Raw genomic sequence first — 11,742 nt, forward strand, 5'->3', positions numbered from 1 at the left:
AGCACGAGGAACTGTTTGCTGGGGATGAATTTAATCTGAATACCATCGACGACCAAAACATGCACTTTCTGAAAAATCCCGGCTCTCTTTTCTTTTGAATTGACCAGAAAGCTTGTGCCTGCTCATGGAATCAGTCACAGCAAATCAAATTTAGAAAAACTATAGGTACTTGTTTGGGCATGAAAAGTGGAAAAAATTAAATGACGACTGGGCTATTTGCTTGTTTGGATTTTAAGCTGCAAGGCTGAATTTGGCCATACCCCAGCTTGAATTCGGCCATACCCCAGCTTGAATTCAACGCCTCAAAGATGAGAAATGTGCAGTATAGTGTTATTAATTAGTTTTTCCGCAAAAGTGTGGGGCATGAATATGGGCTCTTAATTAAAAAATTATCAACTTCATCAACTTCTATGTGGATTTGTCTATGGGGTTCTTGACTATACATAAATCCAAAACACCAGGGAACAAATTTAAGAACTATATAAGATCGTAGCAATTATGCTACCAAGACTTTTGGGCATAAATGCTATATCTTTATGAGTAACTTATTTATTTGATATCTTTTAGAGAATGTATAAAATAGTATAAATAACTTATTTATTTGATATCTTTTACAGAATGTATAAAATGGTATATGAGTTTTAAATTCATTAATTTAGTAAATTTAGGAATTTTTGATGAGATCTTACGATTCTACGATTCGATTCTATGAAATTAAAATCAATCCACGTAGGATCCCGATTTTACAACTTTGGCCGGCAGCATCTTCAACCCTTGAGGGAGGAGGCGGTCGACAAGAGTCGAATTTCCAACCCACCGTGGAGAATTTAGAAGCCTAACAACTTGGCACAAGTCGAGCTCTCGTTATTCTTTATGCGGTAAAGGTCCTAAAATAAGAGGGGTACCATGGGTAAAGAAATGATAAGTACAAAACCCCTCCAGCATCTTGTTATTGAAACCTTGGTGGCAAATCCTGTATACAATGTTCCGTGGTTGGATATAAATAATATTCACCTTCCTACTAACTAAACAGAATAGATTGGCAGACTCTCTCTCTCTCCAAACTCTGGTTATGCAGGGTTGGAGCTTTGTGTTACTTGAACTCTCCAGTAGAAGTATCGCATGTAAAGACAGTTCAGACTTATAGCCAGACCAAATGCCAAAACCGAAGAAACTAAGATTGCATAAACTGCTGACAGGTGAACCTGCCAAGGCCAAAAAAAGGCATGTGTCAAAGCAATTCAAAGCAAAACTACTACACAAGATTCACTATCGCAGTATTTCCTCAGCTTGCTAAGATACAAGTGCGAGGCATGACGAGAAAATCTGAGTAAAAGGCATTACAGATGGCAAAGCGTTGATAAGCATACCAACAACATGTACAAGGTCTGTAATTAAATTTTCACGACTCAGAGATCGGTTAGCTCAAAATTCAGCGGCTCCATGAGACTCAGAAGTCGTGGCAACAGCTGTTTAATTATAAAAGTTCTATTACAACAAGTGTTTTGAGTGCTACTGTCTTCTCTATCGGGAACTTTACTAGTTCAATAACGACACTCATCGGCCAGAGAATGTCGTTTGTGTTTCACACATCAGCTACTTCCTAGTTTTGCTGGAAACGTTTAGTAATGTCTTTGGGCTCCCATTTGAGCCAAGGTGTTAGTAACTCCACAAATCTAAGTCAAAGCCGTCAGACTGATTAAAACTGGCGCCATATCTTATTTTTGATGATTTTCATTATTATACACAAAATAAGTTGGATAAGCCAAAAAAGGGGGAAAGAGAGAGAGAGAGATAGAGAGCGAGACAGAGAGAGAAGTCTTTAATTTTTTAGAAGACCACAAACAGCAGCAGCAATTGATATAAACAAAGCAATTAGAGGCATACAAAGTAGTAAATCAATACACTTACCCAGGAGTATAAAAAGTGGAGAATAATGGCAAGAAGTGCAAACTCAAGTGCTGCATATGTCCAAATATATTCTTTAATTGCTGCAAGAAATAAAATGATCTAAGACTGATGTTTACTATAAGTTGAACAAAAACCCCAGGAGACAAATTCAATACCTAGGATCACGGCAAATATAGATGCCAAAAGGCCCAAAGTAAAAGCAAATGGTGCAGCAATCACGAGTGCCTGGGTTTTCATGTCGTGAATCTGCACAAAAAGAGACCATGAAAATTGAAAAAAGTTGCAGATGTAATTGCCATTATACTTTTGAACTCAGTGTTGGTAATATCCCCCAACTTCTCAGCTTGAGCTGGAAAAGCTTACATTTATTGATCTATAAGCACCCTAAAATTGGTAGCAGTTGTCATATAACTAAGTTCTCTCATTATGTTCACAAAATTCTGATGGACAACTTAGCATCAACAGGATATTGCTCTTTACATTTCACTTTTCAAGCATTTAAGTACATACATATCGCTTTCAAACAAATATCTGGAAGCCCATTTCTCCACTACCACCCCAACCCCACCTCCGAAAAATAAAAACAGAAATTGTGCTAAGGAAAAAGCCTCTGAGACTTTGTTATCTTTACTTCATATCTCACAGCCAGATTACTTACCATCAACTGCTCAAGGAAGAAGAAATAGCAAATTGTGCTAATTAAGACGAGAACGACAAAGTCCTGCCAAGCACTGTACAAGAAACATATAAATCCATTAACAATCAACTTAAAAAGCCAAAGAGATAATTTAGAGGAATAAGAAAAAGAGTTGTATATGTCGTATTATCAAGTTCAGAACCCTGAAATGTAAAATTTTAAATTAACCCTGAATTCAGGTATTCACTTTTGAGCATAGAATTTGAGCAATGATTTAAAAATATAAAAATAAATAAACTTAACTATCAACTAGCAGTTAGAGATGATATGGTGACAAGCACTGATGAATGAAATGAAAATGAACCAAGTTCCTAGAGGAGAATTTAGTAGCCCACAAGAAACAGGGTTACTTACCCAAATATTGCTTTTATTGGAAATAAAAAAAAAATAATTTGTAGGTTTTACTCAGAATTTTAAATCGTCAATTACCTTATCCTTTCTGAACTGAAACTACTTTGTCCATCCAACCTGTTATCTCTTTGAGCTGTATTTGGCACACGCAGCAAAGTTACCGGTAAATTCCTAACTTCCTGTCCACAAACTTCACAGTTTTTGTTTCCTCTTATGCTGAACCATTTAACTGCACAATCTTCATGTGTAAGTCTGAGAGCACCTTTGCAGCTGCACTCCATCTTAAGTGTATTTCCTTCTTCACATGCTTCAAGGCAGATTCTACAGATAGCTTCCTCTTCAGGAATCTCTTCATCATTGTCAGGTGGAGCAGGAGTTATTTGGTCTAACTTGCAAGAAAGAAGAAGTTTTAGAAACAATAACCAAACAAAGCCTACCAGCAATCAATCTACATAATTATTTTCCAGGATGCCAGTTAAAAAGCACTATAATCTTGCATGCAGAAGGCTACAAAAATATGAACTTAACCGTCTACAAGCCAACTAATTAGTTTAAATCACATGGACACTGAAGAACATTTTTCAACATTGCAAGCAACTGAACTTAAATTTCCAAGAATGAGGTAAGCTAGAATCTTGGAGTAACAATATGAAGTCTGAAGGATACATGCATGACATACCGCTATCAGCATCTGGAAGATGCTCTTCAGCATTGGCAAAAGAGGCTGATCTTACAATGACTGTGTTTCTCCCAGGTACAGAGAGGGACCTTGACACAGTAGCTTTAGATGCACCAACCTGCAGCAAGTGCAGATCTTGAAGTATTGTTCTGTAAGATTACAACCTTGACAGAAAGGCACACACCTCCTGACCAAACCCCCTCCCCCCACCCAAAAAAAAAGAGAGAGGAAGACGAAGAAGGAAGACTGCTGTGTTTCCATAACTACATTTATCTTGGTAAGGTGAAGATATCCGGATATATGTTTATATTTAATTATCTTAGCAAGGGGAAGATATATGGATATGGAATCATTTTGAGATGATTGCAATGATTACAATCTTACCTACAATTTGGCATCTATGTCCAACATTCAAGAGCAATGTGATAGATAACCTATATGAGTGTGGTGTAGATGTTGTGGCTCTATTCAAAATAATGTTTCTAATTTACATCTCTTACCAGCCAGGAAGAACAAAAGCAATAGCAGACTGGCAGAATTCAGGATAACAACTTACATTTGATCTTTTTCTTTCACTGTAAGTCCTTGTGGTAGTAGGTGTGGACACTGAGGGAGACAAATTTGATGCAGGCGTTACCGGAAGAGAAGTACTCTTTTTCCAAGACAGGCTTGACATGATATTAGCCAACACAGGGCTTTCAGGAGCTGCCTTGGGGTCTGAATTAAGCAAAGAGCTTCTTTCACCATCAGCTGCAGTAAGCTTCCTTTTGAAGCTTAGAGCTCGGAGGAAGCCAGCAGTTGATGAATTGCCCAGGATACTGGGAGACTGAAGTAAACCCTTTCCACTGCGACTATTTCCAAATACAGCTGGTTTAGGAGGTATTTGAAGGGACAGATCTGCACGCCTTGCACTTGGACCTGAACTTACAACTGTATTAAGAGAATCTCTATCTAGAATGTCCTCCTGCATGTAGCACACATTTCAGAATAAGTTCTCCAGAAATATGACACAACATGCTTATCATTTGTGAATGGGAACTAAAATATAGCTATGTCATGAATGTAAATAATAAAGCTTCATTAAAATGAAGAATTCATGTGACACCAATGCCAACTGCCAGTCAAAAGACTCGAGCAACCCTCAACAGATAGAGCATTGCAGTAGTAAAAGTTTGATGTGGATGGCTAAAATTGCCGTAACTCAATTAAATTAAGCTCTATCATGTATGCGGCGATAAAGCTATACAGCTTTAATCAAAGGAATACTTAGACAGCTTAATCACAGCACTGATCCATCGAATTCGCACAGAATCAGAAGTAAGGTAATTAAAAGTTAAGGTTAAATATTGTTGGACATTACTCAAATGTTCACCATCCCAATCTCTCAAAGAAAAGTAAAAGCCTTCTAGGTGAACAGACCAAATTGTCACATTAATCTGCTGTAACACCAAAAAGGAAAGAACAAGATTATACCCTCTCAAATCATAAAATACGACAGGAAACAACAAGTGACCAAAAGTAGGCTAGATGCAACTTATGGAAGGATTTTTAACAACCGATCCAGAATCCTTCAATTATAGGTTCCACAAGATAATGCACTTAAAAAACAGCAAAAAATGCCTTTTTCATTTTATAGTTTTTGCTTTCTGCCCTATTTGCAATCCCATTTCTTAAAGAATTAAAAACAGGGAACGCAGAGAAAATAAAGTAAAAAGGACACCACAATTCTCATACGATGACTTAGATTGACCACATAATGAAAATTGTAAAAATTCAGCAAAATTCCCGCAGAAGAACCTAAATTATAATCCCAGGAGCACAAGCAGTAATAGTGCAGTGAAGTAACCTGTACAGGTCGTGCCGGATCATCATTAGCTGAAACTGCAATTCCCACATCTGCTGAAGTTCTGGGCGATTCCATTCTCTAGTTCTCACTCATAAAAACCCGATCTTTATCGGTAAATGAAAGAGAACAAACAGTAGAAAAAAAGAAATGGAAGTCCTTTTATCTTTATCTAACAAAATATGAGTGTCTTTACATTTACCAACTCTAATCCACAAATGTTAACAGATATGTTTTCAAGTTATTTAACGACTGTAACAAAAAATTTGACGGGGTTTCAACGAAAAAGACTGCAGTAATTGGTGAAAGAATAATTGGAGATGAGATGATGGGAAGGGACCAAATTGCATCAGTATAAATTTCAGGGTTGCAATGTTTCGGTTCAGGTGCCGGGGAAGATGATGACAAAGAAAGTCTGAATCAGGAGCCGCACAAGCAACCTTCGATGATGGAAAATGGTCCCCAGTTGTCATGGGAACGAATACAAATAAGGTTTCGTCGTCTTCCAGCAATTTGTTGCTTGTAGAATGTAGCGCGAAGTTACTCACTACTACACAAACACCAAGCTAGGACTGTCGTCTGGTGGAGTGGGCCGTGGGGGAGGGGGGTGGGTGTGGGGTTGTTGGCGGGGAAAGGTTATATCACCATTTTCGTCCCTAGACTTTTACTCTAAAACCAATTTTGTCCTTTATATCAATTTAGAAAGTCCTCCAATTGTTTTAGAGTCTCCAATGTAAGACAAGAACCAGTTCTTCAATCACTAACAAAGACAACACCAATTGTATTTGTAACTATCGATCCTCATCCTTCAACAATTAAAACTATAAAAGATCACGAGTAGTCATCATCCCTTATCCACCTTGAGTTTCATATAAACTCATAACAACCCGCTCCAAAATCCTTGCAGTATCTTAGTTGTAGAGTGGTATCCTTCATTTTCTTTCTAAGAAAAAAAGAAAAGAACCAAAAAAGACAAAACCAACAAAAAAAAAAACAGAAAAAAAGAGGGAGTCTGAGGAACAAGGGGAGCTCACTGGCGCCGTCACCATTGCCAGAGTTGCTGTCTTCTTGCTGGAACCACCACCACCGGCAAATCATCATCAAGAAAGCAATGTGAGGTTTCCATAATCCCTTTTTGTTTTAATCTCTTGGTTGAGATCAATTTTTTTGGCTACTGAAATTGCTATCTTCTTCCCGTATGCTTTATTATGTGGATAAATGAAATTGGACAATGATACTTGCTGCAATTTCATTGTTTCTTTTTCACAATTTTCTGCCTGAATGAGGCTTGACAAGATATGTTCAGCTCAGCCATAGTCAAATTTTATAAGCAATATTCAATTTTTGTGATGACCTTAATCTGTTTGACAAAATGGCTAGACGAAATATGTTTGCCGGTGAACTGACCCGAGAGAGCGTTTGAGAGACATTTCTCCTTTCAATTTTGCTTCATTTTCCGTTTGGTTCTTGATTTTATGTTTCTTTTCTTGTGGATATTGTTTCATGATTTGAGTGTGTGAGAGAGGGTGGGTTTGTGCGAGTTTCCGGTAAATCGGGACGAGATTTCTGTTGAAGAAGAAGAACTATATTGTGATTGGATCATGGCATCCCAATCGAGTTCTATCCAATTATTGTAATTTTATTAACTTTTGGCCTAAAGTTATATAATTGTGGTGTAATCGTGATTTTTTAGTAATTCAAATCACATTTACACTAAAATTGTAGTATTAATTTGCATCCAGTGTGTTACTGTAAACGTAAGTGAGTGAATAGAACTGGATATCCATTATGCTTTGTAGCTTACTTCATAATTTGTTCATTTTTTAGGAGTTATTGGTAAGCAAAGATTAAATATCTATTGATTGGAAGAAGAACTGTTCTATGGCAATATTAATCATATTTAGAGAAGAAAAAAATGGTGAGTTTATTTTAAAGGTGGTGTCAAGACTCAAGTGGATGGAATGTTTCTGATTGATCTATGTAACATATCCACATTCTTATTTTATTCAAGCAAATAAGAGTGTCATCGAATTAAGTCGAGTTTGAATGCCACCCTATTCGAGCTTGACTTGACTAATAAACAAAGGTGTTTGAGCTAGGGATGTACGCAAGCCGAGCTGCTCGTGAGTTGAGGTTTTTTTTTTTTTGGGTTGAGTTCATGCTCGAGTACAACTTGTGCTTAAAATCGAGCTCAATCGAGCATGCTTGATTATTATTTTTTTTAAAGTTCAAACCACAAATTTTGAGTAATCCATGTGCAATTATAAAGGTCAAAACACTTAAACTAGTATTCACATGATTAAAAAAGATTAGTCATGTCTAAATGGAAGTCGTGAATCCATCAATAAAAAATTAAAAGCTAAAAACTAAAAACTGAAAACTTTTGTAAATATAAAAATAAAAATGTAAAAATGTAAATAATACTAAAAATTAAAATTAAAAAATAAAAAATATTCAATTCGGCTTGATTAGGCTCACGAGCATAGCATTTTAAAACTTGAACTTGACTCGATTTGAGTCAATTTATTACTCGAGTCACTCAAGCTTGACCTCGCAGACAATAAAGTCGAGTTGAGTCGAGTTTTTCTCTGAGTTGAGAATCGAGTTACTCATGAGTAACTTGAGTAACTCGATTCATTTACACTCCTACAAAAGACAACAAAATCAATTAGAAATTGTTGAGTTTCAACTTAAACTAAAATGAGCACCATAAGAATCTTTTACTTGGAACTCAGTTTCCATAAGCTCAATTTGCACTTGAGCCTGTTTGATCTGAGGGTAAGTTCGAAGCTATAAGCCTATAACGTTTTTTTTTTTTGGCTGAATTAGGCTAATTAGCCTAACCAATATAACCACAGGGAAAAAAGAAAAAAAGAAGACAAATAAAAAAGAAATTGAGGAAACAAAACAAGTTAGATGAACCAAAAGTAAAGAAAAACAGAAAAAGCCAAAGGCGGTGACACAACTACTCTCATTGCCACCCAACTCTCCGCCGCAACCCCTCCTCGTATAGGCGGCGCACCTCCGTCATCCGGTTTCGCCTCTTGAGCATTTGAAAGTTCAAAATCTGCTGCTTTGCTAGTTTGCTGGTCTATTTTTTTTTTTCTTAAACTAATTTCTTTAGCTCGGAATCTTGAACCACTTTCTATTGTGCGCAGAGAAAACAAAACAGCAAAGAAAAGGGACCAAAAAAAAATAGAAGAATGAAATTTCTGGGTTGGTACGTGAAGATATCACTTCTTTCCGCCATGGTTGGAGGTTCAATGGAATTGTTCATGATCAAAACTGGCTTCTGTGTGAGAACCCTCCTTTTCAACCTCCTTGATTCTCAACTTTCAATTATTTCTTAATTTTTTCAAGATAGAATCTTTGCCTTATTCAGAAGTTCTTTTTCAGTATTTATTTAAGTTTTGTCCTTTTTTCGCTCGTACCATTATTATTCTTGTCTTAATTTGACAAAACTTGAGGAAATGTGTTATACTTTAAAATTTTGGCTACTTAAAAATGTGATCTTTTTTCTGCGGGTTGTAGTAAAATTTGATCTCTTTTAATGGACTCAGTCAACTAATGCTTTAATGGATTAATGCTGAATGTTTGCTTGCAAATTCAGACAATTTGGGGTTTTGGATGATTCAACTTGATTAAGGTTGAAGACTTATACTACCCTTTACTTAATTGGTGGTATTTCTTTGGATTTCAGATCATGAGAATGGATGAAAAAGAGAGTATGTAAGGATGTTGTGGTTTAACGTTTATGCTTCAAAAAATAGTGCTAAACGTCTGTTTTCTGTTTAATTGAATTATAAGCAGTCTACTGCTATCTGCTTCCATAGATATGGTGTTAGTCATCATTTACACTGATATATCCTTCCCGTGGATCGTTACTTCAACATTATGGTCATTTCCTGAGCTCCCAATAGATGACTGAGCTATGGTAGTTGAGAGCTCTGTTAATGCTTCTTAGTTTGTTTTGATAAATGATTAAGCTCTAATGGTGATTAAGCTCTAATGGCTTATGGGTATGAAGCAGTATCTTTGATTTTGTAAGCAACCTTTGGTTTGTTTTAGCTGATTAAAGGGTATTTTGACTTTGTGTACATTATGTTTGATTGAGTTTCTGTACCAAGAGGAGAATTTAGAAAGTAGCAAATATGCAGTAATTTGTTCAACTTCATTTGGGTGGTTTTTACAAGTACTCTAGCTCATTAATACAATTTTTGTCTTGGCAGATGATAAAGTAACTGTTTTGGAGTCAGAGAAGAGAGTTTGGGAGAATAGTCCTGAAGCTCAAGCTAGGAGAGAAGCTTTGAATCCTTGGAGGCAAGTTGATGCAGGAACTAGGAAAAGTTCCTAGGCCCTAGCTACGTTTTGGAGGTCTTCTTTCCTAAATATTCCTCTCATAGTCCATTCTTAAATTCTGTCTGATGGTGACCGGAATTCACAAATCAAAATAAATGCCAAGTGAAACTATTTAAAGTAGGAAGAATGGAACTTGACTGTTCCATTAGTAATATAATTTTCTAATTTAGCCTACAGCATCTGGTATTGTTCGCTGTCATGTTCAATACACAGGGTCTGAGCACCTAGTCTTTTCACTAATTTTTATTCTTATGTTGAGTTTCATCCTCAAAAAGCAAGTGATATTTGCACTCCAAGACTAGCTCTTGGCACTCCATTGTAGCATTTTATTACTTGAAGAAAGGTGGAGTGCCAGAGGATGATTTTGTAGTGCAAATATCATTTACCTCAAATATTCAAAGAAATTCAACTAGATATAATGTAATAATTGGCATCTATTGATAAATTTGTCTATTTTCTCTTTCTTCTAGATGGTTGTTATTAGAATGTTACATAAGCTGAAGCTCTAAAGCAACATTTTCGCTTTCTGCTCTTCCTTTTGTTAACTTAAAGAAGCAGCTATTTGAAATCTTAGCAAAACTTGACCAACACTGAATTTCTCATGATCAAACTAACAAAGTGTTTGCCTTCCCTACGGGGTGTTGTGCTTTATTGCAATACTCTTGTAGAAGGCTTGTAAAGCAACCACAAAATGTTCGATTTAGACCAACTTACCAAAAGCTGAAAATGAGTTTAATTCAATTTTGTCACTCAAATTGTAAGTGAATTTTCCTAGTAAACATAGAGCTCAAATTAAGGTGTAATTGATGTAGTCAAATGACTTTATGAGCAAAACATTTACATGATGGTCTGGGTGAGTTTGAGGGTCTTGGGTCTTGGACGTTTGTTAAACTGAAATAGATGTGGACACAACAGATGCCTTGTATCCTTTTTCAATCTTACTATTTAGAAGGGAGATATCAAAATTATTATAAAGAGAAGTTATCCTGAACTTTATCGCAATTTTTCTTTATACAGTTGACATCAACACAAGGGTGTCTAATGAATTTGTGCTATGTGAAACATACGTTCATATGGCCAGAACATGTTGTTAGCTTTTCACTGACAGTGGAATAATAATTCCATTATGTTTTCATGATCTTGGAGAATGTTGTAAGATTCAGGATATTGTTTTCATGGGATGCCTTTTTCCACTTGCAGTTGTGCAGGCACTCAGAATTTTGTTTTGAAGATCATCATAAAGGCTACTTCAGCCGATAGGATTGAAATTTTCGCGGAGGGTTTCATGAACTTTGCTGGGTATTCTCTGGTTTGCATATTGGAAGCACACTTCCAGATTTTGATAATTTTTAGTTGTAGTTGGACTCGGTTGTCGAATCTTAATTTACTTTCATACCTTTGATCATTGTTAAATGACTGTGTAGCCTGAACTACCATACCTCATTGGGGGATGGTGAAAATTTTGCTTTGTCTTATTTACGACTTGTCAGATTATTGAAGTAAAGGAGACATGGAAGAGTACCATACTCCAATCCATTAGGTTTTTGTCAAATTTTTGAAGTGGTAAATTGTCGGCAGAACCCAAATTAATTGATAGTGGCGCATTAGCACTAGATGTAACTTAACCCGCATCTAGAAATTGAGATCACACAGCACTCAAGCACATCAGGCAAGCCTCCAAATCAAAGCCATGCAAAGTGTTTATTGAATTGCCAAAAGTTACAGGTGCTTCACGAAAAACCCCCACCATTAAAATTAGTCTAACCCCTACATGGAGTGGAGTGTTGAAATAATCATATCCCACTTAACTGAGAGTACCAAGCAAGACTTTGAAACTTCTAACATTACACCGGTTAAAGTCATCATCATATTAATTAGCATCCCAAAAGAATGCAAATAAAT

At 36.3% G+C, this 11,742-nt stretch overlaps 1 protein-coding gene and 1 long non-coding RNA gene across 2 annotated transcripts; one reads left to right on the forward strand and one right to left on the reverse strand.

Moving 5' to 3' along the window:
* Positions 1-922: 922 nt before the first annotated feature.
* On the reverse strand, positions 923-6,091 carry LOC113734014 (uncharacterized). The gene is made up of 8 exons (XM_027260303.2): positions 5,485-6,091; positions 4,195-4,602; positions 3,639-3,756; positions 3,038-3,344; positions 2,570-2,642; positions 2,067-2,157; positions 1,912-1,991; positions 923-1,205 (listed from the first exon to the last, which is right to left on the reverse strand). The coding sequence occupies exons 1-8, from the start codon at positions 5,557-5,559 to the stop codon at positions 1,071-1,073; spliced, it is 1,287 nt and encodes a 428-aa protein (XP_027116104.1). The 5' UTR covers positions 5,560-6,091; the 3' UTR covers positions 923-1,070.
* Positions 6,092-6,108: 17 nt separating this feature from the next.
* LOC113734015 (uncharacterized) lies at positions 6,109-11,392 on the forward strand. Its single transcript, XR_003459196.2, has 4 exons — positions 6,109-6,594; positions 8,640-8,777; positions 9,711-9,855; positions 11,041-11,392. It is a non-coding gene; the product is annotated as an uncharacterized lncRNA (long non-coding RNA).
* The last annotated feature ends 350 nt before the right edge of the window (positions 11,393-11,742 follow it).

The sequence above is a fragment of the Coffea arabica genome, chromosome 3c (genome assembly GCF_036785885.1).
Source record: "Coffea arabica cultivar ET-39 chromosome 3c, Coffea Arabica ET-39 HiFi, whole genome shotgun sequence".
Taxonomy (NCBI): Eukaryota; Viridiplantae; Streptophyta; class Magnoliopsida; order Gentianales; family Rubiaceae; genus Coffea; species Coffea arabica.

Coding starts and splice junctions, on each gene's coding strand:
- LOC113734014 (XM_027260303.2), bottom strand. CDS start 5,559: ATGGAATCGCCCAGAACTTCAGCAGATGTGGGAATTGCAGTTTCAGCT. Junction 3,345..3,638: donor TCTTCCAGATGCTGATAGCG/GTATGTCATGCA, acceptor CTTGCAAGTTAG/ACCAAATAACTCCTGCTCCA. Junction 2,643..3,037: donor TTCAGTTCAGAAAGGATAAG/GTAATTGACGAT, acceptor TTTCTTGTACAG/TGCTTGGCAGGACTTTGTCG.